Here is a 27,367-nt window from a genome sequence, read left to right as displayed (position 1 = left end):
ATGGGATTCCAAGCTTAAATATGACCATGTGTTAACGCTAAACAAAAGGGTTTTGCGAGTGTGCTTTGAGGAGAACACGGCCATGGCGAGGCGAAACGTGGCCATCGTGTCGTCATTAGTTTATGGGCCCGTTTTAATTAGGTGTCCGATTAACCGTATCGGGCGCTTGAAAGGTGCGAGAACTTTCTTGCGATCACTTTGTTTTGGGGGCTCACTTCTCAAGGCAAAACTTTATCGTGCGATTTGCTATACAAGGCAAGTATGTGACATAAGGGCTGACGCATCATAACCATGTCAACACAACACTCTTATGTTTCTGCAGATGTAATCAGCAGCCTACGATCTATCTTTTGGAGTTGCGTGTTAATAGGTTTGCAAATGCAAGGTGAAAACAACATTAGGTACTTGCATTGCTAGGTTTATGCAAAGATCAACTTGTTTGTCTAAAAGTATAGCATCTATTACATATAAAGATTGCCAAAGTGTCAGCTAATCCTGGATTAGCAGGAAAAGTAGAGGAAGATCAGTAGTAACTTGATATTCCCATCTATACTCAATCATATCCACTCACCGTTTTAATTGACACTTGCTAATTGTTCTTGGAATAAAGAAACTTATGGTAGGTAGTAATCAGATGCAAGGTTCTTTTGTTGGGGAATAAAAGAACAGACATGAAATGGCAAACTGCTAGAACATTGTATCCGGCAATGTCTGTACATGCACACCAGAGACCAGACACCGTACAACAGGAGTCTCTTTACATCAAGGCCAATCAAAGTGCATTCTGCAATACCAATATGATACATGTGGGAAGGCACACAGCACCATAAAGCCGCCCAATCTTATACACTACTTGCTGCTCTGTAGCATCCCAATGCACTGTCAAACTGTACGTCGTGACTATCACAGATAAAATAATTCAGGCTAACTTCAGTACTGACGAACTACACCCCCCTGATATTTGAATCTTCTGAAGATGGTGAACTCAAACTTTCAGGCAATGCTGGTTCTGCTCCGACATTGTTTTCGCTGGCCTTGTGTTGGCTGCAAGCCTTGAATCTGAAGCAACATGATAAATGGTCGTTAACGATTCCGGCAACCTGCATGAAGGAGTAGATCGTTGTAGGGCCAACACACTGGAACCCGCGGCGCATCAAGTCCTTGCTTACGGCTTCAGCTTTCGGCGTCTTTGTAGGTACTTGGCGGGCATAGCGGAAGCAGTTCGTGATGGGCTTGTGGTTCACAAAGCTCCAGCAGTAGTTGCTGAATGATCCGAATTCCTGAACCACCTACAGGTGAGCATTTCCAAAGTTTAACACAACAAATACAGAGTTTATGGAGCATATGATGAGCTGTTTGATCAAATACGGTGAACTTGAGAAATCATGCGCAGAAGAACGAAGCCCATGTATCACATTGTTCAGATTCTTAAAGGGTACAACAAGATTTGGCCCATGCAAAAAAGGTCTCGGCCTTTGGGCTTTCTCTGTATGGATAGAAGGAAGTGGCTGCAGTGCTGTGCTGGTCAGCTGGTCTTTTATGCATTTGGCAAATGGTCAGAATTTCTCATGTTGACAAATTTCTGATGCCTATTTTCTTCCCAACTGTTAATGCCAAATTAGAAAACAGCAAAATATTGGCATTCAGCCTGATCAGAAGTGCAATCCTGTGCCCTCGTCCATCAGAGTCAACAAAAAAAACTCAATGGAAGTGCGAATAACTGCAAGTATACAGACTCTGTACCTTCTGCATTTGCTTGGCATTCGTTGCAACAGCTCGTATCTTTTGCTCTGACAGCAGCATACTTCCATTTGATCTCAACAGGTTTATCTTCTTCTCCGTAAATTCAGATACGGACGCAAAGTTGAAGCCATCAAACATCTCCCTGTTACATAGCTGAAGTATCGGTGGCCATTCTAAGATATCTTCAATGAACAGAGTTTCAGTTGTGGAAAAACACCTGAATTCCTCCCTCTTACTCAAAATAGCAGGCCAGGTGAGTTCAGCTAAGGCTTGTGATAGCGTGAGCAACTCGAAGAGCGTACGATTGTCATGAACTGGAACTCCCCATTCTTCGTCGTGGAATGCAACGTAGAGGGGATCTGAAGAAATGGAGGTACCTCAAAAGCATAATATCAGTTGACAACTGTGGGCCTATAATTTCATGAAGCTGAAAAATTCAGGTGTTTCTTGTTGCAGCAGAATGGATATCTGTAGCCTGTACTAAAGATACATGATCGCCTGATCGGCAATTCCAGAATGTTCATGGATAACAATTACGGAGTTAATTAAAACACAGGATATCCAGTATTACTCATTCACTAACGTACAATAGTCAACACAATGACCCTGGTCCGTTTTTCTTTTTTTGCATGTAATGACAATCTAACAAAGGCAGAGCACAAAATAAAAGGTTTCAACCGTAGCGGAAACAGAAGGCAATTTCTTTCACTTACCGTAAGAACCAACTGCTTGGTGAAGCAAAACAAATAAAAAGAAGGGAGGAATCAGAAAACAGTGAAGAACTCACCCGAGTTTGCGGTGATCCAGGAACACCTCACCCTCCCGCCGTCCGGGCTGACTGGCGGCGGCGGCGGCGGCGAGTTCCTACGCCTCCCTGACGGGATAACCCTGCCATTCCCCCATCTACCACTCTTGCCCCGCTTCTCATGATCATCCGGCCCCCTCGCCTTCGAATTGGCCGGCGACTTGGCTCTCTCAACTAGCTTGGCCCTGGCACTGGCTACCTTGGAGGAAGCCGAGGGTAGGGCCGTCCGGACGCGGCGGAGCTCGGGCGAGGGGAACTCTGACCTGACGCCCGGCATTTGCAGTTGCAGAGTCAAAGCTCTCTCAAGCTTTGCCGCAGTGGTTGCTCAATGTTCAGTTCGGCAGGGACGAGCGGTTTATTAACGCTGTTTTGAAACGGGCGCGCAAGGACGGAGTTACCCCTGACGCGAGTAGCAGGCCTAGCAGCCGAGAGCAGGGACAGAGACGTCATTTGGTCCTGCCGTGGTGGTGTCGGACAGGCGGCCAGGGCGGCCTCGTCGGGCTGGGCGTCGCCGTCGGCTGCGGGTGCAACGGCCTCGGCACCAGGGATTGGCGTCGCCACGACGCCACGTGCCGTTACGCACAAGCATCGCCATACGCCGCCCGAGTCCCAACACGTAGTCGGTCTCCGCCGCCCCGTCCAATTTGCACGGCCGCCGGGGCTTCGTGAGTTTGCTTGCGGCAGCCGGCAGGGTTCTCGTCGGCAAAGACCGTCTTCCCATGAACATTCGACAAGTACTCTGCAGTCTGCATATGTATTGTACCTTGCAAACGTAGCTATGCAAGGAACACGACAAGACGAAAGAACACAGAACTGAGGGCCTGTTTGGATCCATCCCCAAATAGCAAAAGAGTAAATGTAAAATTTTTGCTCCTGTCACATCAGATGTTTGGACGCTAATTAGAAGTATTAAATATAGTTTAATTAAAAAACTAATTACATAGATAAGGACTAAATGACGAGACGAATCTATTAAGCCTAATTAATCCATAATTAGCAAAATTACGGTAGCATTTGCCTTTTTGCACTTTGGGGTGTTTGGATCCAAAAGTGCAAAAAAAATGTAAAAGAGCAAAAGTTTTGCACTTTCTATTTCTCTTTCCGTTGGATCCAAACAGACCCTGATACTGAAGAATGTGACAGGAGCAACCGAATCAGCATTGGAGCCCGTTTGGAAGGGCTCCTGCTTTGTCGGGAGGAGTCGGAGCCCTTCCAAACGGACTCTTGGATGTGGCAAAAGCTCATGATGGATTGATGGAGCATGCCTCCAACCATTGTCTTCAAAGCAGTGGTATTCTCCACTGTTATACATGCACAGGAAGAACAGAGGACCCTAACCAGGATAATAACTCCAGCAATAGTTGCGAGTTCTTGAGCTGAACTGTAATGCTGTGAAAAGAAAAATATCTCTGACGGCCCGCTCAAGATCGCTCAGAGGAGGAGTCGGATGGCGTTACCTGGAACTCCTCATCGGCGGCGAGCGCGTTCTCGACCTCGGTGAGCGCGTGCATCAGCGTCTCCGTCACGTACTTCCCGCCAAACTTACCGAACCTCACCATCGCGTCGGGCCTCGCCATCCCCGCGACCGCCGCGCCGTTCCCCGTCTCCACCGCGGATACCGCCGAAGCCGCCTCCACGGCCACCGCCTTCCGCCTTCGCCGGCTGCATTGCCGCCGCGGCCACCGCGCCACTCCTCGAACCGGAGGACGCGGACTGCGGCAACTACACCCTACGGCGCGCGAGGGGACGGTCCCGGCGGCGGCGCGGCTAGGACTTCCCGATTGCGGCGACCATGGGTGTGGTAGGAGCTTTTGGTCCTTGCCGCGGGGGCGGGTGGGTGAAGAGCTTGTGCTAGGGCTTGAGGATGGGGAGGGCATGGATTGGTCGAGTCTTGCACTTGCAGTGAACAGAGGACGGCGGCCATCGCCGGCGGCGGCTCGCCGATAGGGGAGAAGAAGCGGCTGCCCAGGGGATTTTCATAAAACTACTACAGATCATTTTACATAAAACTCCCTAATTTGGATCGCGACCCATAATCACGATCCACCGTAGGGGTCTAACTGCAAAATAGTAAAATAGTGGTCCAATGTTTGTAAAAACCCTCTAATTTGGATCGCGTTAAGAATCGCAATCCAAATCAGGAGGTTATTTGAAAACTATGTATGCCGGCCGGCGAGGCGGCGAGTCCGCCGCCGGTTGTTGCGGTGCGATGCGTCAGGCGCCATCGGCCGTCGACAAGCACACTCAGCTGCGGCTCCAGCGCGGCACCGTTCAGCCACACACGCGCTGCTGCCTCCGGCACCAGGCCGCCGCCTTCAACTAGCGGCGCCCGCTCGCACCTGGACGCCGGCACCACCATGGACGGAAATCTAAGGAAGTGGTGGCCATGCGGAGCGCGCATGCCTGCCTGATCCCCGGATGTTCTTCGATGATACGATCCCCGGTGGAACTGAGTAGGTTCAGACAGTAAAGCAACAACCTGTAGTCGGGCTGCAGCTTGTAGCATTGTGAGCAAGTCAGACAATCTAATTTCCTCCACAATCACTGATTCGCATCACAAACGACTCCAGAAGCAAGCGGTGCTGCTCTGCTTTGTTCCTTCTTTTCCCATGGAAATCAAAAGGAGGTTTGATACTCAGCAACTCTTCATTTGCAATACTGAACACGTGCAACAAAATTGTAATGTTTTGCTGCAGCCATTATCTTGACTACCAGGTGGTATCTTGACCAGCCAATCTTTTCTTTCATCAATTTCAAATCTGACTACAAAACTATTGTCAATCAAGAATCTTGAGCTGAACATGATTGCATCTGAATTGTACTAAGAGCATCCGCTAATTGTTCTTCCAATTAAGAAAACTATGGTGGGTAATCAGATGCAAGGTTCTTTTGTTGGGGAACAAAAGAACATCCATGAAGTCGTGAACTGCTAGAATACTGCAATTCTGTACATGCACACCGGAGACTAGGCACCGTACAATCAGAAAACAACATAACAGGAGTCGCTTTACATCAAGGCAAATCAATGTACATTCTGCAATACCAATATGATACTCCCTCTGTTCTAAATTATAGGTCGTTTTCGCATTTCTAGGTGCATAATTTTTGCTATGCACCTAGATATGCACTATGTCTAGATACATAGCAAATATTATGCATTTAGAAATGCAAAAACAACCTACAATTTGGAACGGATACAATTTGGAACGGAGGGAGTACATGTGAGAAAGCACACACCACACCAGAAAGCTCCCGATCTTATACACTGTATATGCCACTTGCTATGATGTACTGTAAAACTGTTATGAGTTATTAATCTATCATAAATAAAAAAAATCAGGCTGAGTTCAGTGGTTAACTACATCTCCTTGATATCTGAATCCTCTGAAGATGGTGAGCTCAACCTTTTATCAGGCAATGCTGGTTCTGCGCCATCCCTAGGACTGCCTGTTACTGCTTGCTCAGAGTTTCCCATAAGCACGGATTACATCAATGCAGGGAACTGCACGGTGTTGAACTAAGGATGTAATTGCATTCAACAAATCCACCAGCTTTTTACCAAAATAATTGGACCTAGGACAGCACTTGCAGATGGCAAGTTTATCTGGAGTGTTCATCAGCACCTGAAGAAAGACACAGCATGGTGTTATAAGTCCATAACAGTCAGCAAGAGAAGCTATATACAACAATTTATACATCAGTCATGAAGGGACAAAAATAACTACTTACTGAAAAACACAAGATATAGTGCTAATGCAAAAGCACTTGCCACATGTGGCAGTTGCATCAACAATTCGGACGCTCAAATCATGCTCCTGTTAATCAAATTACTTCTCTGCGAAGTACATGGAATCCTGAAAATGCAGCGGCTCATTTCCCCAAGAGGTCCATCCAGGAAACAACTCTCTGGAAAAAAGCTCAATGCATCTTGGAGGTTTAGGACCTGGAATATATTCTGAAAGTAATTCTTTTACAGGTTAAGGATTTAGTTATTGACCACCTGTTATATTCAGCTAAAAAGAACCACATTGCATTAGTGTCTTTTCCAAGCTATAAAGAGAAGGGACGACGAAGTATTGCAGGGAAGGATACTCTCGAGGGGAGGTTTCCTGGAGTGAGCACCCGGAACACTCATAATTACTTGGGTTCCTTCTAACAACTTGAAGTTTGATCCTTGCTTAGCATCTGTGTTCTACATGAACAAACCAGGAGAATTAAATACATGAATTTTAGAATACACCTGCAGAAAAAAGTCACAGTCAAGACAAGGGACAAGTAACCAGGTGGGATAAACTTACGACATTTATGTAGCCAATGAGGAGGCATTCATAAGGCCTGTGATGGAACAAGTCTAGATCGCCAATTAGAGAACCATCATGTTTCACCTATGATTTGCTGAGAATTTTAGAATCAAATTGCAGGGGGAAAAACATATCACTATAAAATTAGCAAATCTAACAGTGAAAATGCTGCGTCAGCAAGTGCCAAATGAGTATAAGATAAACCTTCAGCCAATAAAATACAGTGGGATCTTTCACCCCCCAAGAAGGAAGCAACTCTTTCTCAACAAACATCCGCAATTTCTCCCGATTTGTAATCCATAAAACGAGAAGGGCTCCGGCCGGATGAGCAAGTTCTTGCACTGGAAGATACAACAAATATTTGTTGGGAAGTGTAGGATACCTGCAGCATAAACTGTTGAATGAAATGATTTTTCACTCTACAAGGTTCCTAACACAAAATCTGCAGATATTGAAATTACAATTAAGGAGATGGTGGATAGTGACAAGCATGACCTCATTTTAACCACAGATGGTTTAGTTTTGCTGACACAGCCAACTCATACTTTACTATTTTACAGAAAGAAGAAGAAGACAGCATAAACATTATATGGTCAGCTAAGGGTACTGATATCCCGACTACATTGGACTATTGGAGATCACATTCTGACTTGAATATCAGCTAAAGAGGGTACCTAAAACGAAGTAGTTAAAACCAAGGGCATGCATTTCTTTTCAAAAAAAAGGGAACATATCTGAAGCAAAAATAGAATTTAGTGGTTTCAGAATCTGACAGATGTAAAGGGTAAAGCAATATCTGATGAGACTGCTCTCTAAGGACTGAAAGAATGCAAAGCCATGCTGCATAATGTGGACCAAGATTAAGTCATAAGGTCCATCTAGCGCTCTAGGCACTCAAGCTTCTATTTACTTGACAAAGAAAAAAGTGTACGGAAATTGTTATTAAATACTTACTCACTTCATAGACAAATCAAATCCAAAAAACAGTGAACTTACGCTTCTTTCTGACGAACACATCCATTCTCCCAAGGTGGGTCAACGACTATAAGATTATACCCTTGATTTGAACTACCTGGAGAAAAAAGGGCAGCAAACAACAAAATAAGGAATCCTTCATAAGCAACAAAAGATGTGTGCATATTTAGCCATCTTTGGTGGTACATTCTAGCATACCAGGAATGAGATCTCGAACACGTTTGAAGTCGCTCTTTATGTCAATGGGTCACCCAGAGCATGAAAAGGCATTTCAAAATTAAGGGCGGATCATTCAGTAAGCTGAAGCTATATGTAACAAAGAAGAATATTTACTTACCATCAAGAAGCAACTTCCTCTTGGTAAAATGTAGTGCCTGTTCTGGAAGTCTCCCTCCGCCTCGTCAATCGCTTCAACACTGATTATGCTATTAAATAGTGGAAAGGATGTCTTTTGGGCATTAAAGGAACCTAAGATATCAGAATGAACACAATAGTGCTTCAGTACTCCATCATGTACCTCCAAACATGGTCATCAAGAAATGAATCATATGTAACGTTATTTTACCTTCCCCATTGCCCAGAACATGGGGTTTGCGAAAGCAAATAGTGATCTCATAGAAAGGTGCGCGCCATGAGGTTCCAAGCTCGACGAAATTATTCTCGAAACCACTTCCCACATCAAGTTTGTGCTCCTTGCCCTCGATCATCTTGGAAATGTGCTCCAGTAGATATTTATCCTTAATGAGAGATTCATGTGCACTCAAGAGTAAAGGCCTCGCTTCCTAGTAAGAGGTAACAACAAACAATTCAGTAATTAAAACACTATCACTAAACCTGAAAAACACACTTCAGAATTCTCCACAGCCTCCAAACAAACATTCTGTCTCCACTTTCGACTACCTAAAATTCAAAAATCATCTGGCACGCAGTCAAAGCCTGCCAATAATCATAGTAACTCCAGTGTATCAATGCTATCAGTTTAAACCAGTGTTTCAGCGACGCCGCAGTCACAGCAAAGCAGTATTACAGATCACCTGGTGCCGCGCTTCAGCGATCCGCTCCATGGCATTGAGCCCCCTGGGCTTTGGCTTCTGGTTACGCTTGCGCTTTCTCCGTTTCTCGGGCGGCTCGGTCTCTGTGTCGCCTACCTGACGCGGTGGCTCGAAGCTTCTGGAATAGTAGGCAGAAGGGATGATGCGGAAGCGCTGGTAGGACCCGTTGAGGAGGCGGACCGGGTCGAGGAAGGCGGCTCCGGTGCTGGTACCGGTGACGTTGAGGCGGTAGACGCCGGTGGCCTCGAACGACCGCAGCTCGTCGCTGATTTCCATCTGCGGCAGCAGGGGCAAGGGTTTGGGAGGGCGTTCGTTACCCTCCATCCGAACTCTGAATCGCTGGGTCTTCCTTCCTTCGGGCCAGCGCAGCCGGCCGAGCGACGCCGCCGCCGCCGGGGGAGTGTATGGGCAGCCTCCCTCCACCTCAGGTAAGCGGCGCCGCCAATTAGCCCCCAGGCCGGGAGCAAGCGCGCGGGTGTGGAGCCAGGTCAGGGAGGCACGCGCCGCCGGTTGGGGTTCAACTGTCAAGCGGGCCCCACCAGTCAGAGCCGTGAACTGGAACGCGCCGCGTCGGCACACCAGTGGTCGCCGTCCACAGAAGCGAAGCGAACCCAACCGCCACCCCCCCCCCCCCCCCACCCCCAGCGAAATCTTCAAACCCATACGCCATTGCGCCATGGGCAGTGTATCCGCTGCTCACGAGCAGAAGGTGCTCAGATGCGCACATTAAATCTCACGCGTCCATCTCTCATCCAAGGGTGGGTTACGTTTTTTTATCTACCCCCTCCCGCACATAGGACTTGGCAGTTCATTTTATGGCATATTCCCCAATCGATTGAGGAGGGCAGGCAGGCGGGCGAGCACGCGTGGCGCGGCGGCGGGCGAGCATGCGCGGCGCGGCGGCGGGCGAGCACGCGCGGCGCGGCGGCGGGCCAGGCTCGGCGCGGCGGCGGGCGAGCACGCGGCGCGGCGGCGGGCCAGGCGCGGCGGCGGGGCAGCACGCGCGGCGGCGGGCCAGCTCGGCGCGGCGGCGGGCGAGCACGCGCGGCGCGGCGTCGGGGCAGCACGCGCGGCGCGGCGGCGGGCCAGGCACGGCGGCGGGCCAGGCGCGGCGGCGGGCCAGGACGCGCGGCGCGGCGGAGGGCCAGGACGCGCGGCGGCGGGCCAGCAGGCGCGGCGGCGGGCCAGGCTCGGCGCGGCGGCGGGCCAGCACAGATCTTCTCTCCTTCCTGGTATTGAGGAGTTAGAGCCTCTTTCAGATTTCACAGACATCGGATGAACATAGATGAGCAAAATTGTTCCTGATGGCATGTCCCTGCTATCAAGAGGAGAGAAGATTGCCTCTGGCAGGAGCCGAAGGATATAGATCGAGTTGCTCAGCCGAGCACGAGCACAGATGTGCTGGAAGCTTGATCATGGTTGGCTGGAGCAAAGCTGTTGGCTTGGTGAGGTCACATTGATCCGACAAGCTTGGGGGATGGGTTTGCACTAATGGCGGCATTGGGTAATTTCCATACATGTATGTATATTGCTAGTCTAGAATCTTAGATGTAGAAATGTCTCCCTCATTTGTGTTTGAGGGCAGACCTTGTAACTCGACCACATGGAAATTTTGTTGAGCAGGTACAGACAGAGAAGGGGAAAGAGGAGGCCCTCAGCATCACCCATTCGTTGCTGTTTCTCATGTTTTGATCATTCTCTATTTTATTCAGGGCTGGGTTCCACCTCTATATCAGAAATGTATGATGTGTCAATGTAGCTGCAAAAGAATGATCAGAGTCAAATGCAGCTTATGTGAAGAGAGATGGACGCGTGAGTTTTAATGTGCGCATCTGAGCGACGAACGACCGTGCGCAGCGGATACACTGCCTCGTTTCTAAACTTGAAACTTGAAAGGTTGGTTCTTAGGGTTCGGATTCGATCAGGGACAAGATGATTAGCTGCAATGCCTAGTTTAGTGTGTACATGGTGTCTGCATTCTAGTCTGTACTTTTTCAAGGTGAAATTTCTGCAACTTGATCTGGATAAGAAAAGGAATTGGCTTTCAGAGATTCTGCCTGGTGTAATTCTATACTGTGCAGTACTGCATCTTGCATTGCAGCTAGTAGGCTATACTACTAATTTATAAAACAACTAAAGCAATCAAGTAAAGAACCATGACTTATAATTTACATGCCCAATCAAGGAATATTAACAGCTTATAATTTACATGCCCAAAAGGATTCTTATAATTCTGGTAATGTGAATTAACACAACACCATGACTTATTAAAGCTTTGGAGCATAGCTAGGTACCCTCAGTTCCCAAAATCCTCCTGTCCCATTATCCTAGCCTAGCAACGCTGTCAAAACACTATTTTCATTCTTGCACAAAATGCAGCAACCTACTGAGCCGGTGGATCCTGTTTGACATTCTTTCGCTTCCGTGGCTTGGACAATTCTTTAGCTTTCTTGATTCTTTTACAACCTCCCTTGGACCGAACATTAGTTGGTGGATGTATCTCTATTTTTTCTAGAATTTGGCATCCAATGAAACCCTCGTACTCTTGTTGTCTAGTTTGAACTATGTTAGGTATAATGGAACCAAGAGAAGCTTCTATGTTCATCACACTTGAAACTAAAAAATCCATGCCTTCTTTTGAACTCTTCGCGTGTTGAATCAAATCTTCCACTTTATTTCGCACCGTGGCTATCTTTTTTCTTTTCTCCAATTCATCAACATCTATGGGCTTCTCATCCAAAAGGTTGCCTTCCTCATCGTACACGTGATCTCTAAAAGAACAAGTAAATAATAAGCTTTAGAATGGTAGTAAAATAATATGACGACATGAAAAGCATAATGTTTTTACCTTTTGCATCTTTTTTGAAATCTCTTTAGAATGTAAGCTTCAGGAAGTTCACGAAGCTTTTCACCTCTCGCCACTGAAATGATATGACGACAAGGAATTCCCATCGTCTCAAATAACATGCATGAGCAATTACCAAATATACTTGTTGTGCACCAGCGAACCACCCTATCCCTTTTACTCTCATCATTAATGAACACCATTTTTATACTCTCAAATGGTGTTATACTTACAACAGAGCAGCGGTCTCTAGCAGCTATCACCTCTGTTTGGAATCTTTTAAACACATTACGTGTGTATAGAATGCTACCTTGTTTCTCCATAGGCCACGGTGTAATCCATTGAGGTGTGGTATGTAGGCTCACATGATCCTCCTTTAACTCCTCTTGCCGTTGGCATTCCAAGGCTGTATCAAACCTAAGCCAAAACTCAACCAAAGACAACTTACGATGGATAAAGCGTTTGAAAAATGAATTTGCGCTTTCAGATCTCGAGGTGGTCCTGAGGATTCCTGAAAGCGGTATATGTTTCAAGTATGCTGGAACCCATGACTCACGGATGGCATACCTATTAGCCATCCACTCATTCCTCTCGAGAGCATACTTAGCTATGAAAGCATTCCATCGCGTCTCAAATTCATCTTCATTTTCTGAACCCCACACACATGCATTCAGAAGAGGCCAAAATTCCTCTTGATTACTTCTTGCATGCCCAACCTTTTCAGGAACCTTCTCCAATATGTGCCACATGCATAACCTGTGAACTGTTTCCGGAAAAGTAGAGTCAATTGCTACTTTCATGCTTGCATCTTCATCAGTCACAATAAGGCTCGGTGCTTTGCCCCCCATTGCCGAGAGAAATGTTTTGAACAACCACTCATAGGACTCGATCTTCTCATTCAATAGAAATCCAGCTCCAAAGAAGACACTTTGCGTATGATGATTCACACCAGTAAAAGGTGTAAACTTCACGCCATATTGATTTGTGCTAAATGTTGCATCAAATGATACTAGATCACCAAAATGACTGTAGTTTTTCCTACTTGTTGCATCAGCCCAAAATACATAAACCAACTTTCCCTCCTCATCCACAACAAAATCATAGAAAAAGGCTGAGTTTGCTTCTTTTTTTCTCTCAAGCTGTGCAATGAATAATTGTGCATCTGCATCCTTTATCTTCTCCCTAAGTCCTCGATAGTAGTTCTGAAAGTCACGTTTTGTGCATCCAATAGTGTTGAATCCACCGTCCGTGACTTGTAGAAGTCTATATGCAAGAGAGGTTCCTATGCTTGCTTTATGGCATGTAAACAATGTATTCTTGGCTCTTTGACTAACTGATCGGTTTGAATGAAGAAAAGGTGTTTTACTAGGCGAGGCGAGTGCATGATTATGTTCTTCCACCATTGAAGAGATATAATATTTCTTATCTGCACCTAACTTCACGTATATATGCGCATCGCATCCACATCTTTTCACCACACGCTTCTTTTTCTTTTTAGAGGGCTCATCTGTCTCGTTGTCTTTGCTCTTGTTGAAACCGTTCCTCGAGCACAAAAACCTCTTATTTGTAATTTGACCATCAAGTGACAGATTACGAGAACCAACGCGAACTTCAAACCCTCCATCATGTGCATATGCCTTATAAAACTTTTCCACATCATCCATATTATCAAATGACATTCCAACAACAGGCTTCATTTCATCCGCACATATAGGCTTAAACGGCGAGTACTGCAATATAAGATAATGAATAATTATTATACACTACCTTACAATCCTTTCAAAAATAAAAAATTCAAACTTACCGTTGGAGGAATGTACGGTTTCTTTGTTGGTGTACTGAAACTAACAGAGGATGATCCAACGGGTTGCCCGTATCCATGACCATCGTGCCCCTGCAGAAGGGGATCCTCGCCACTGCCAAATGCTCCCTGCGTAAATAAAAGACATCACAATGCATGGCCAAGTTTCCACCGTGGTGCTCAAGAGGAGAAGGGATCGTCGTACCATGGAGAGGACACTGTGAGCCTCTTCCCATTGTGGAGAGGCCGAGATGTCGACGGCAGCCATACTATGGTCGGCAGCCGCGCCCTCCTCTAGCTCGCCCGCCATCGCCATGCCCTGCTCGCCCCGCCCGCCCAGCCCTGCATGGCCGAGCGCCGCTCCGTCCATGCATTGCTCGCCAGTCACGGCGTCCTCGACCTCGCTCGTCGTCGCCATTCCCTCCCTGCTCGCCCCGCGCAGCCCTGGTCGGCCTGCCGTCCGCCCGCCACGCCGCCACGCCGCGCCACGCCCTCCCCTTGCAGACCGCCCCTGATGCCCAGTGCCACCGCCTACGAACAGAGCAGGGACTGCCCGCCGCCGCCCCCCGCCGGCCGCGCCGTCCGCCGTCCGCGCCGTCCGCTCGCGCTCGCCCCCCGCCGGCCGCGCCGTCCGCCGCGCCGACCGCCCGCCGCGCCGTCCGCTCGCGCTCGCCCCCGCCGGCGCGCCGCCCGCGCTCCCACCGTCCGCCCGCCGTCCGCCCCGCCGTCCCCCAGCGTCCGCCGCGCCGTCCGTCCGCCCGCCGTCCCCCAGCGTCCGCCGCGCCGTCCGCCCGCCGTCCCCCACCGTCCGCCGCGCCGCCGTCCGCCCGCCCTCCCCCACCGTCCGCCGCGCCGTCCGCCCGCCCTCCCCCACCGTCCGCCGCGCCGTCCGCCCGCCCTCCCCCACCGTCCGCCGCGACATCCGCCCGCCGCCACCCCCCCCCCCCGCCGTCCGCCCGGCGCGCCGTGCAGCTCGCGCCGCCCGCCCCGCCGTCCGCCTGCGCGCCGTGCAGCTCGCGCTCGCCCGCCGCCGATCGCGCTCGGACCCCGCCGACCGCCCGCCCCGTCGTCCCGCGCGCCGGTCCGTTCTTGCGCGGGAACGGGAGGGCAGGGAGATCCTTCGCGGGAGACGAGAAGCCCGACAGTTTGGTTCGGTCCCTGTGTGCGGAGGGGCTAAAACGAAAAAACGGCTCGCACCTTTGGATGGGAGTTGGACAGCGGGATATCAATGTGCGCATTTGAGCACCTTCTGCTCGTGAGCAGCGGATAATGTCCCTGCGCCATGCCCATCTCGCACCTCCTCTCGCCGCCTTCCCTCCCATCCCTGCCGCCGCCTCACCTCCGCAACGGAGCGGCACGGCAGTGCCCGACGCCACTGCGTGCCGCCCTAGCGCTCCCGCCCCAGCGCCACGTGGGGCTCGCCGCGGCCCGTGGCGATGGTGGGACGCTGGGCTCCAGTAGAGCGCGGGCGGTTGGGGCCGTTAGGGTTTCTGCGGTCCCCGGAGACGGCGGTGCCGTTGCTGGTGGTACGGGGATCGCGGCGGCAGCGGCGGCAACGGTGGTATTCGCGGTGATGAACCGGGTGCTGTACAAGCTGGCGCTTGTGCCAATGAAGAATTACCCCTTCTTCCTCGCCCAATTCGCCACATTTGGGTAATTGAAATACTTTAATAACTTCGCATCGACTGCTGCGGAATTGTACATAGTTTGTGCTACGGAATACGTACTGCACTAGTTCTGTACTTGTGGTTTCCTGGACTGATCAAACGTAGACGTACATTGATGGTTTTGTCTTGTCAAAATTAATTTTCCAAGGACTTACGATGTGCAATGCTTCGATTGAATTTAGTGTTGGTAGAATGCACGTGTTCTTTATATGCCTCAATGTTTCCTTTTCACAAACTGATTTCTACGAGCAATGAACTACTCATTTGTTATTTGCAGGTATGTGCTAGTGTATTTCTCTATTCTCTTCATAAGATTTCGCGCTGGAATTGTCACTAGAGAAATGTTAGCACTTCCAAAGGCACAGTTCATGCTAATTGGCTTGCTAGAAGCACTAGGTGTTGCTTCAGGCATGGCTTCTGCTGGTAATTGATAATGTTCCTACTTTGCTGTTACAATTCATTGTTTCAAGTGTGTGCATTTTAAACATTTTCAGTAGTTCAGTATGGTTTCTTCAGATCATTACTAAATGGAATTATATCGATGTTGTCTATCCTCGCAGCTATGTTGCCTGGGCCATCTATTCCAGTATTGTCGCAGGTAAAATGTCTACATGTACCACTGGGTCACTTCTGATTACTTCATAGATAAAGCTTTGATCGCGGGATGTATGTATGCATTGTTTATATATAACCCTGTAAAAAATGCTGGTCACATGTATGCTGTTTTTGCTATTTATTTTTTCCCCTTAGCATTTCTCTTTAGATTTCTGTATTCATTCTAAGTGCTAGATCAACACTTCTATAATTGTTCTAGCCACAATGTTGGGTTCATATTCGCATGCTCGCTTGTATATTCGTTTTTAGTGATCATATCAGCTATATCGACCTTTTTCACGACCACTTTCCATTTTACCTTCCTGTGAATACTCTAACATGCACTGTCATCTTTTTGTAGTCTTTTCTGGTTTGGCAGCTTATCTTATCTGTCCTCATCTTGGGAAGGAAATATAGAACAAACCAAATTCTTGGCTGTATGCTTGTCACCGCTGGGGTAATTTTAGCAGTGGCTAGGTGTGTATCAGAATAGTTAGCCTTCTACTTTTGCTTAATCTTCTGTTGTACTTCCATATTGGACACTAAACAATAGTTACATGCTGTCTGTTTTATTCAACACCATGCTTGTTTATCGGGCTTGCTCGTGTAAAGATCATACTGGATATTATCAAAGCACCTTGGTTCATCCTAGATACTACTGGTCCCATTTTAGGATGTGCAGGCAATAAGAGAATTTGTGCTAATTTTTTCATAAAAGTTAGTGACACAAATATTGACCACTATGTAGAAATTTAACAGATTGCTTGTGTTTTCCAAGTTTTCAGTGGCATAGTACTGAGAATGAACCTGATATTCCCACAAGACATAACATATATGCTAAACCAAGAGCTTGGAAAAATACAAGCTGAGAAATTTTTATGGTGGATCAGTTGTATGCTCATGATTTTTTTAGTGGTATTGTGCTCATGACTTGATTAACTTTTGTGTGTCTCTTTGTCATGATTTTTTTTCTTTATGAATGCAGTGGAGCCAATGGTGGTCCATTTCTATCTGAACTCAATTTTTTCTGGCCAGTAGTAATGATGGCTTCAGCTGCATTTCAAGCTGCTGCTTCCATTATCAAGGTTGAGTTTCCTCATCAGTAGTGTTGTGGTGGAATTTTCAGGTTACTCAGCTCCATAATTCTTTTTTGCACTACTACAGGAGTTTGTTTTCATCGATGGAGCGAAACGCCTTGAGGTTTTGTATAATTCCATTAACAGTTTGTTTATTTATGTCATTCATTTTTCTGATACTGAAATCATGATTAGTTTTGGTTTTTGGTGTTTACACAGGGAAAACGGCCTGATATATTTATAGTCAACTCTTTTGGTTCAGGGTTCCAGGTAAATAACTGAGTTCTTTTCTTTTTGTTAACTGTATATTACAGTCAATACTGAAAACAGGAATGATACTAAGTTTAAGATCTTCTTTTGTACTCTATGATGCGTTAAAAATTTATTGTGGTTTCTGGTTTGCTTATGAATCATAGAATTTTGTTCTTTTTGTTCGTTGAAAATCTGCTATCTTGAATCCTACAGGCTTATGATGCGTTAAAAATTTATTGTGGTTTCTGGTTTGCTTATGAATCATAGAATTTTGTTCCTTTTGTTCGTTGAAAATCTGCTATCTTGAATCCTACAGGCTCTTTTCGTTTTCCTACTCCTTCCATTTCTCTCTAGCTTGAAAGGGATACCTTTTGCTGAACTCCCTGCGTACCTAAACCATGGTGCTGCATGCTTTCTGAATATTGGAGGGAATCTGAAGGGTAAGTAGTGTACCTTCAGATGGTAAATAAGCATTATCTCATATTTTGTAACTTCAAATCTGTGGTGATCGGAGAAAAAAAGTTTTTTTTGTGGAATCTTCGAGGAGTGAATAATATCCATTTTTTTGGTTTGCTCAGTGTAATTGTTCGGTTATGCATGTCACAGGAATATATTTACAGCACTTTGCTGACCATTTCAAACTCAAGACACTTTAGTCCATTAATGTTGATCACTGATTACCTGTAATCTATGATGCCGGATTCTTTATTAAATGTTTCAATTTTCAGATTGCCATGGAGCTCCTCTGCTACCACTACTCTACATGACTCTGAACATAGCCTTCAACATTTCTGCGCTTAATCTGGTGAAGATGTCTACTGCTGTGGTTGCTTCACTAACATCAACTTTGGCAGGTTATGCAACAGTTTATTCTCCCTATTCATATTTTGATGCTAAACCAATGTAGTAGTGCCAGCCAATCAGGCAAGAGTATATACTAAAGCTTAAGTTTCTAAAACAATAAAATTTGAGGTACCATCCAATCATTTTGTGCAGTTGTGTTGGAACAGATTCCTATAAGAGTATATGATTTGCAACCAAGTTTGAGGAAACAGGCCCTTTTTAATCTGAAGTGTTTGTGACATGTTTCTCCCATTTGCTCTGTTTTATATCTTTTCTAACTATATACTTCCCTGCAGTACCTCTTACCATCTATGTCCTGTCACTGCCTCTGCCATATCTACCTGAAGGGACAAATTTGAGCACATCTTTTATAATTGGTGCTGCCACCTTAGTGCTCGGGCTGCTTCTATACAATCTTCCTCAAACATCAGCTGATCAAGTGAAGAAAGATTAATCTAAACCAATATCGTATATGAGGATGACAGGAAGCTATAGCTACTGGTGCTCCTTCATACAAGAAAAAAAAGAACTGCATGAAGTGAGCGGCACAATTTGATGCAGAACTTCTGCTGTCAGTTCCTTTTTGAGCGAATGTAAGTATCAACTACTTCATAAATTCCTTGGTTGTATAGTAGTTCTTTCTCGCCTTTCTTGTCTGCGTGTGTGAGTTGGGGGAGGGGTGTAAAACAAGAATGTCATGAGTTCCTTTGTCTCATATCTGTTGCTCGGTTCTCCTTTATATCAACGTGAACTTGTTTTTAGTATTTATCTATGTGCTCCTTACTAATTGCTTAGCTTGATGATAAGCATAACACTGTTACCTGTTTTTAGTAGATATCTGTTTAGCACTTTTAGCTTGATGATAGGCATAATACTGTGATTTGCACAGCCGTATCTCCACATGGGGGATAGGGAGTTTCTACCCTCACGGCTGTTGCCAGGTTTAAACTGCCGAAGCACATGCTTGGTTCATGATTCCTGCGAGCCGTCAGCAATTCCGAAACAGGCAAGTTTTGCCTTGCAGGCTTGCATTTTCTGGCACCGTGACCACAGAACAGAAACTTGTCGGACAAAGCTCCTAACACCGACAAGTAACAGAGAATGTCGACAAGTCGGAGTCCGTTGCTTGGCCCGGTACCCAAGTCCAAGTCCAAATCCAAGTGGCATCCATGGTCATACGTACGCGCCCCGCGCCCCTGTCCTGATCCCACACGTCCGCATCGACATCTCTAAAGATCTTCTAGCCGCCGATGACGCTCGCGGAAGAGAGGTATGCGTGGCAGTAGCTTCACATCACTTCGGCAGCACGCATGAGTTTTAGCCCCGGCTGAGTGTTCCAGCAAGGAACCCCTTTAACGAATTGGACAGCCAAACGGTTCCAGCGTTGTTTGCCAATCCGTGGCGGCCTTTTGTTTAATGGTGACAGTTTTGGCACGAGGGCAATTTTCGGAGCTGCATCGCTGTATTGGTGGTTGGGTACTGCATTTTGTCCTGGATCCCTGTTCGTTGGACCCAGCATCGTGTTGCCAAAACATAGGTGTGGCAGGCCGTGGTTTGGTCAGATACTTCCTCGAACGGAACGAACTCATGCCGATGTGTATTATCAGATGAAACTTGTTAGCGGACAGGCACTACTGACGACACACCAGAGTCTCTCTCAGCTCAGCTGTGAACGCAAGTACGCAACAGGACTGGGCCTCGCGGTCCTGACCGCCCTGACCACCCACACGAGACCATGCATGTAGGCACAGCGCTGACATAAGTTTGAGCTCATCTTCCGGAAGAAAGAAGTTGGAGCACAACACTGTGATCTAGCCAATCCATGGAGACTCGACATTTGAAAAAACCCATCGTATTGGAATCACCCTTCGTCGCTCACGATCGGCGGCGCACAGCACAGGTTGCCAGTTGCCAGTTTGCCACCCAGCAGCGGCCAGCACACAGGCCTGAGGCTTGCCTGCACGTTCTCATCAGGAGATCACGCACGGGATCCAGACCTCTCTCTGGAGGAGGAGGAGAGAAAAAAAATGAATTTGTTTGGCGATGCAATGCAAGCCAAGCAACCTGGTCTGTGGATGGATCGACCACCCGTGGCGAGCAATGGTGTCGCAAGGCAAGCAAGGGCGAACCGTTAAGCGAGCGTGTCCGCCCAGACGGGGCACACACGCCCAATGCAAACCGCCGGTGGTGGCCTACATACCGTGCGCCGCCACCCATCGACACGTGTCGTCGGACTGTCGGGTCGGCGAGGGAGCTGGCTGCGGATGGCGGCGCGTGCGGATCGCCTGGCTTGAGTGAGATCTCTCAACGTGGGCACGATCGATGTGAGACCACGTACGCGGCGTGGTTGATGGGCAGCGCCGTGTGCAGGTCGACACGCAAAGCAAGCACGATCAGCGATCGGACCGGCCGGGTCCGTCCATCATCTCCCTGGTCGTCGTCTGGCGCACCCTGGTCCGACCAGAGTACGCAGTGTGAATGTGGAAGCAACTGGAAGACGACAAGCTGCGCGAGGGACGCCATGGCCTCCGTGCCATGGTTTTAAACTATCGGCTAAAACGTTTAACGGTTGGGCTGTCGTTACGATATTTAGCGGGTTATAACCGATTTTAATGGACTAAATATCATAGCGGCTGCTCTTTCTAACAGATATAGTCGGATTTAGTGGTAGCTCTACCCGGCTATTTAAAATCTTGCTCCGTGCACATGTTGTGAACGCGTGAACACGACCAGCCTTTTGCAGCAGTGTTCCACGTGTACAATCTTCTGAGAATTGATTTTCAACTTTTGACCGCCCATTCTACCAATCGGTAAAGACTCAGCATTATTGCAGTTGCAGATGCTGTAAGTTTCTATACGGCCGACAGCGTAGATTCAAAACGAATCAATGTCATTCAAAAGTAGCGCGATCGATTAAAAGAAATTTATTCAGAAAACTTTTGAAACCACATGCATTGTCGAGCTAAAACAAGGGTGTGTACGGGAATGCTCAAACAGATCGCAGTAAGTCATGACGCGTGCTGGCCAGGCTTTGGAACGTGGTCAGCCAGCCACCATGTGACCAAGCCGAGCATGGGCCCGCATGTCAGCGACGTCTGCCGGGAAAGGAAAACGGAGCCCTTTCCCACGCACCGTCGTCCTTCACTGAAGATTCCTGGGCCAACCACGTGGTCGCGCCCGTTCGCGCCGGCCGGCTTTGTTCTTGTTCCTCTGGTCTTTTCTGCTGCGCGTCCGCTTGTTCACACTTTGTCAAACCGGGTCCTGCTTAAGCTTAGCTTAACCCCGATGCCATTTCCTCTAGAAACATTACGCTTCCTTCCTAATCACAGCTTAATTAATCACAGCACAATGGCCGTGGACTGACTGCTCCGCTGCGTCTTGCCCTTGCCATTGCCATGATGCTGCTGCACCCAAAAGCTTCACACAAGGGAAATGGACACAAAGTTTGTTGAGACTTGGCGATCACACAAAGAAAACTGAGAAGAAATAACGGCCACACTTGGGCTGACGCTAGCCCAAAGTCCGGGATCCTGCATCCGTCAGACAGCAGAGGATGGAGCGATCAACATGCAGAGATGCCTTTGGTCACTGGATTTCCTTCAGATGTGGATATATCGTATATGGTACTACGTATTATGAGTTGGATTAGTGTAAGTTATGCTTACTCCTGATCTCACCCCGCACGCCTCGTGATTGGACACATGCGTAATGTGGCTAATTAGTGGGAAGTGATGAGCTCTAACGGAGTGCCTTGAGGAATTCAGACGCTCCACTCGCCGGTTTCAGCTCGGAAACTTTCAGGGATTTCAGCAGAAAAAAAAAGAACAAGCTCAGCATGTCGGCTAACGCCACGAAACCTGACCGGAAGCTCATCGGAAACGCACAAGATATGGCAGCAGAACTTTGGTTTGCAGATCGCCAAACTCTTTTCTCGACCCACACCGATTGGCATTGGCCTTTCCGCCTTTTTTTGTCGTGAGCCCGACAAAGCACCATGCCAAACAAACACGCGCACGCGGCACGCTCTTTCTCTCTCCCCTCGCCACTGGTTGCTTTGCTTGCTTCCACCAGGCGGCAAAGCTCCTCCCCAAGCAGCTGAGCCGCCTCCGTCCTCCCCGAGGAGAGAGAAACGGGAAGGGGCAGCACGAGCACGCGCAATCGCTGAGTTGCTACACACATTGCAGCAGTGCACACCACATCCACACGCGCGCGCGCCGGGGGGATGGAGTGACAAGCATCGGGTTGCTTCCGGCGATGGCCATGGCCAACCCCGCCCCATCCCCTTCGTCATGCGTACAAGCCATCCCCACATCAACCCTCCACCACCGCCTGCTCGCCTGACGGCACCCGCGCCGGCACCGCACCGCGGCCACTCCACAAATCCATCCCCCCTCTTCCCGGCCCCTGCATTCATTCTGCTTGCTTCCCCGAAATGTCGCCCTTGGTCTGACGCAACGCGCCTTCGATCCCCGAGATAAAGCTCGCCGCTTTCCGCCCGTTCCGCCAAATCCACTTCTTGATTTTTTTTCCTGAGCTCTCGGAATTTCTCTCTCGTTTCGGTTGCTAGAATCCTTGGGTTCTCCCAATGCTCGCTGGTTTGATCCGTTCTAATTGCTGAAACGTCTCTTGATTGGTCCTAGATTTCATTAGCCCAAAGGGGGGAATCTCTTCTTTTTGGGGGGTTCCTGATTTGAGTGTGCCACCACCGTCTTTGCTTCCGGCAATGGGGAACAGCAGCAGCAGCAGCGGGAGCCACAGGCGTCCGGAGGCCTCGGAGCCGGCGCTGCCGCCTGATGCGGCGCCGGCGGAGGAGCTGAGCTCGTACGAGGCGGCGTGCCGGTCGGACCCGGAGCTGCGCACGTTCGACACGACGCTGCAGCGGCGCACGAGCCGCGCCATCTCGACGCTGGCGGTGGGCGTCGAGGTGCGGTCGTTGTCGCTGGACTCCCTCCGCGAGGTCACCGGCTGCCTCCTCGACATGAACCAGGAGGTGGTGCGCGTCATCCTCGACTGCAAGAAGGACATCTGGAAGAGCCCCGACCTGTTCGACCTCGTCGAGGACTACTTCGAGTGCAGCCTCCACACCCTCGACTTCTGCACTGCACTCGACAAGTGCCTCAAGCGCGCCCGCGACTCCCAGCTCCTCCTCCACGTCGCGCTCCAGCGCTTCGACGACGAGGATGACGCCGCCGCCACCGCCGCCCCCTCCGCCCGGTACGCGCGCACGTTGCACGAGCTGCGCCAGTTCAAGGCAGCCGGGGACCCTTTCACGGACGAGTTCTTCGCCGCCTTCCAGGCCGTGTACCGGCAGCAGCTGACCATGCTGGAGAAGCTGCAGCAGCGCAAGCACCGGCTCGACAAGAAGATCAAGACCATCAAGGCGTGGCGCCGGGTGTCAAGCATCATCTTCGCAACCACGTTCGCAGCCGTGCTCATCTGTTCGGTGGTTGCCGCGGCCATTGCTGCCCCACCTGTCGCTGCAGCATTGGCCGCGGCTGCTGCAATCCCGCTGGGGTCTATGGGGAAGTGGATCGATTCGTTGCTGAAAGGGTATCAGGACGCGCTCCGTGGACAAAAGGATGTGGTGAGCGCAATGCAGGTCGGCACCTTCATTGCCATCAAGGATTTGGACAGTATCAAAGTCCTAATCAACCGGGTGGAGGTGGAGATCAGCTCAATGATCGACTGCGTAGAGTTTGCTGAGCGGGATGAGGAGGCAGTGAAATTTGGGGTGGAGGAGATCAAGAAGAAGCTGGAAAATTTCATGAAGAGTGTTGAGGATCTTGGGGAGCAGGCGGACCGGTGCAGCCGAGATATCCGTCGAGCAAGGACCGTCGTGCTGCAAAGGATCATTCGGAATCCAAACTGAAAAAAAAAGAAGTGGAATAATGTAAGGTATGAATGTCTTCAGATACCGTCATGTACTCTGGATAATATTGTGATGGAATATTATGTACATAAGAGATACACCTTGTAGAAATATGTAGATGAATCAAATTATTTCATCATCCTGATTCATGTTATCTTTGCTTTCATACTTGGTATCTCTTTTCTCCCCTTTGTACTGTGCAACATTTTTGTTCGCGTTACTATAAGTTCCCTACGTGTTTTGTTTTGATCAGTTATTCAATTCTAGGTATAAGTAAATATATTATAAAACTCTACTCTTTGTATTGCTAGTGTTAGACGCAATTTGAATCATGATTATGATCCAAAGAGGTCATCTGAATTAGCACTTAACAGTCAAACTATTGCATTTAACTTCCACTTTTCTTGAATTATCCATAAATCCAGATTTTCAAGTCTCTTGAGAAAGAAAAAATGAGAAGGTTGTTGTCTAGGCCACCTGGTTGTTGCCATGTTCCAGACGTGTAGGTGTTGTTGCCTCTGTTCTTTCCTCAAGTCATCTATGCTTCTAAGTGAAGGGAAATTTTTAATTCAGAAGTTCTGTGATCTAAGAGAACTTCTCAGTAGTGGCCCCCTTGTCTTTCTTTAATGCAAAACGGTGGTTAAAATGCTATGATCCTAAAACGCATTGAAATGTTAGAAAATTATTTTTAGAAAAGTCATCCGCTAACCAAAAAAAATCTATCTTCTCTCAGGTTTATGTAAATTTATTTAACTCATTGCCCAATTACAACATGCTTTTCTTTCCATTACTTTTCTTTTTTCCCCCTTTTGAGGAAGCAAGTTTCACCCCTTTTCCATTGTTGAAACAAGAGAAACACAGAATCATGTCTTACAGTCACAGAACTAGATAGGGCAGCAGAGAGACTAGAAATCTTGAGATGATCTGTGTAACCAATTACAACATTCATGCTTAACTATGTACACTCCTTGCTAATTCTGTCCACATTATTTTTAATGTAGTACATTTTAATTTCTTGCTTTTAAATTATTTTGTACTTGTTTCTTTAGAACACATTATTGTTCCCAGTGATGCCATTTTATAGCACTCGAAGTATCTGCACTTATTCCCCCCCCCCCCCTAAATTCTGAATATCTGCACGTGCTCCATGATGTCTTGTATAATTGAATAACTAGCAATTATTTCATGATCTATGCAGTTCATTTGAAAGATAGCACCCATTTTCAGAAATGTAACAATTGTCATAACAGTGGTCCCGAAAAGCTGCTCTACAGTTCTTTGAAAATTTGCAACCATGTTATACAGTTGATGACTGATTGTTGTGGTCAGAATAGCAACTTTTTTTCGTCCTTAGATAGCACAATGAGGTCACCTTCTATGGGTGTGTTCGTTTGCTGGGGTTTAAAGTTTAAAAGGGTCACATCAAAGAGAATCTTGTCATTTAGAAGGGTTACATAAAGTCTAATTACAAAACTAATTGCAGAACCCAGTGCTAATTCGCGAGACGAATCTAATGAGGTATATTAGTCCATGATTAGTGGATGATTACTGCAGCATCACTGTGGCAAATTATGGATTAATTAGGCTCATTAAATTTGTCTCGCGAATTAGCACCCAGCTGTGCAAAAAGTTTTATAAACAGATTTTATTTAATACTTCTAAATAGTAAGATTCTCTTTGATGTGATAGGTCTAAAGTTTAGACGGTAGGAAACGAACGGGCCCTATGTTGGCTTACCTGTTACCTCCTCATAGCATAGGACTGCATGGAATTTGTTGTCCATTTACTATTTATCTTGGAAGTCGTGTGGATCAGAATTCAGAACTGCTAATAAGTTTTGTTTGAAATGGTTTGAAATCTTGCATCACTCAAAATTATTTTCAAGATATATATTTGGTCGTTTTTGTGGTTTTGCCATGTACAGTTTCCTATGAAATTAGTGATCAATGAGGAAAGTCTTTGAACTCATTATGTTTCCCATGGTTTTGCAGGGATTGGTGACAGTGATGTGCATGAAAGGGTCTGTGGCTTAGACGAGGAAGCAAACAAAGTGATGATTGTCCTAAAGCAACAAATAATGCTCGTGGACTTCTGTGAACAAGAATCAGCATAACTAACTTATATGTTCCCTTTCATCAAAAAAAAATCTTATATGTTCCCTATCCAAATTGTGGTTAGAACACCGGCATGGTTCTTTGTTTCCTTTATACCTTATTTTTAGGACGCACTCTACTATTCTCTGGCCTCTGGGCCGTATCCCTATATCTGTCGCTTAATACCCGCCGTGGGAGTTGTGGATGTGTCACCGGGAGTGCTGCTGCCTGTTTCTTTCACCTCTGACATTCAGTTGAAGCCAAAGAGGTTTTACTTGTGGACCGTTTCCTTCGCGTCATGCTTCGGCTGGATGGATAACCATAGTGAAAATGAAGCCGGAGGGCCGGTAAAAATTTGCTTATGGTTGTATGCTTGCATCACATCAACAACTTATCAGTTGGGAAATACAGAGGAGTAACTCTAGAGGGGAGGTTGGCCCGGGCCCGGTCGGTAGTCGCGTGTTGGCCCAGCTCCGCGACGCGCTAACCCGTTTGTGTGTGAGCGGATGTGATGGGCTGGCAATGCTGCGTTGGGGCATCAATCAGCCCTGCCCGATTTGTTCTTGCGCAGAGTACTTTTATATTATATGAACCCCTGGGCTTGAGCTAGCCCCTAGCCTGTTAGCTGGAACTCTAGCAACTCGAACCGCATGTGGCCTGTCACGTGCCGCACTAATTAAGGGTGTGTTCGTTTTCTGGGGTCTAAAGTTTAGAGGGTCACATCAAAAAAATCTTATCATTTATAAGTATTAAATAAAGTCTAATTATAAAACTAATTGCAGAACCCCAGTGCTAATTCGCGAGACGAATCTAATGAGGTATATTAGTCTATGATTAGCGGATAATTACTGTAGCATCACTGTTGCAAATTATGGATTAATTAGGCTCATTAAATTTGTCTCGCGAATTAGCACCCAGCTGTGAAAAAGTTTTATAAATAGATTTTATTTAATATTTTTAAATAGTAAAATTCTCTTTGATATGATGGGTCTAAAATTTAGAGTGCTGGAAACTAGCGGGCCCTAAACGCCCGAGTCTTTTTGTTTTGCCGATTGACTCCTAGCCTTCCTCCTAGGGCTCGACTCGCCGTGCCGCACGCCCTCCTACCCCCAAGCCGTGGCCGCAGCCGCGCATTTGCCGCCCGGGCCTCTCTCTGCCCGCGGCCCTCGATGCGGAACAGCAGCAGCGTAGGGCCGCGCCTGCGCGACGCCCCGTGCACACATGCGATGCCACGCTCGGTCCCCGCATGTGGCTGGCTGGCTACAGGAGCCCGCGATGGTGGCGCGCACGTGCCCGCCGATATGGGCTACACGCCTACGCGCGGTCCGTGCTCGTCTGGCCCGACGCGTCCACGCCCCGCCTCTGTTTGGTCTGTGAACCCGAGGAGGATGAGGTCAAACCTTGCGCCGATGGATCCTAGTCTACTCTCTGCTGCTGCGAGAGGGAGCACG

At 47.8% G+C, this 27,367-nt stretch overlaps 3 protein-coding genes across 5 annotated transcripts; 2 read left to right on the top strand and 1 right to left on the bottom strand.

The window, feature by feature from the left end:
• Nucleotides 1-708: 708 nt before the first annotated feature.
• Nucleotides 709-9,400, bottom strand: LOC112873391. The gene is made up of 14 exons (XM_025936355.1): nucleotides 8,859-9,400; nucleotides 8,390-8,606; nucleotides 8,162-8,292; nucleotides 8,023-8,056; nucleotides 7,846-7,921; nucleotides 7,054-7,231; nucleotides 6,847-6,933; nucleotides 6,641-6,740; nucleotides 6,380-6,515; nucleotides 4,006-4,210; nucleotides 2,531-2,855; nucleotides 1,961-2,102; nucleotides 1,744-1,885; nucleotides 709-1,289 (listed from the first exon to the last, which is right to left on the bottom strand). Exons 1-14 carry the CDS (start codon nucleotides 9,198-9,200, stop codon nucleotides 945-947), a joined length of 2,460 nt encoding a protein of 819 aa, XP_025792140.1. The 5' UTR covers nucleotides 9,201-9,400; the 3' UTR covers nucleotides 709-944.
• LOC112873755 (protein CLT2, chloroplastic-like) lies at nucleotides 9,395-18,722 on the top strand. 2 transcript variants are annotated; one of them, XM_025936800.1, is made up of 12 exons: nucleotides 9,395-9,488; nucleotides 9,524-9,546; nucleotides 14,799-15,175; nucleotides 15,467-15,612; nucleotides 15,750-15,787; nucleotides 16,145-16,260; nucleotides 16,769-16,868; nucleotides 16,948-16,983; nucleotides 17,055-17,129; nucleotides 17,428-17,551; nucleotides 17,840-17,965; nucleotides 18,251-18,722. In XM_025936800.1, the coding sequence occupies exons 3-12, from the start codon at nucleotides 14,805-14,807 to the stop codon at nucleotides 18,406-18,408; spliced, it is 1,290 nt and encodes a 429-aa protein (XP_025792585.1). In that variant the 5' UTR covers nucleotides 9,395-9,488; nucleotides 9,524-9,546; nucleotides 14,799-14,804; the 3' UTR covers nucleotides 18,409-18,722. The 2 variants fall into 2 exon arrangements, with proteins under 2 accessions (XP_025792585.1, XP_025792587.1); XM_025936802.1 differs by lacking the exon at nucleotides 9,395-9,488 and having other exon boundaries at nucleotides 17,079-17,129.
• Nucleotides 18,723-21,998: 3,276 nt separating this feature from the next.
• LOC112873734 (UPF0496 protein 1) lies at nucleotides 21,999-26,128 on the top strand. Of its 2 annotated transcripts, none has more exons than XM_025936775.1 (2): nucleotides 21,999-23,844; nucleotides 25,815-26,128. In XM_025936775.1, the coding sequence occupies exon 1, from the start codon at nucleotides 22,678-22,680 to the stop codon at nucleotides 23,821-23,823; it is 1,146 nt and encodes a 381-aa protein (XP_025792560.1). In that variant the 5' UTR covers nucleotides 21,999-22,677; the 3' UTR covers nucleotides 23,824-23,844; nucleotides 25,815-26,128. The 2 variants fall into 2 exon arrangements, with proteins under 2 accessions (XP_025792560.1, XP_025792559.1); XM_025936774.1 differs by having other exon boundaries at nucleotides 22,001-23,849.
• The last annotated feature ends 1,239 nt before the right edge of the window (nucleotides 26,129-27,367 follow it).

Source organism: Panicum hallii, chromosome 9 (genome assembly GCF_002211085.1).
Source record: "Panicum hallii strain FIL2 chromosome 9, PHallii_v3.1, whole genome shotgun sequence".
Lineage (NCBI taxonomy): Eukaryota > Viridiplantae > Streptophyta > Magnoliopsida > Poales > Poaceae > Panicum > Panicum hallii.
The sequence above is the reverse complement of the archived record's forward strand: the minus strand, read 5'-3'. Positions and strand labels throughout refer to the sequence as shown.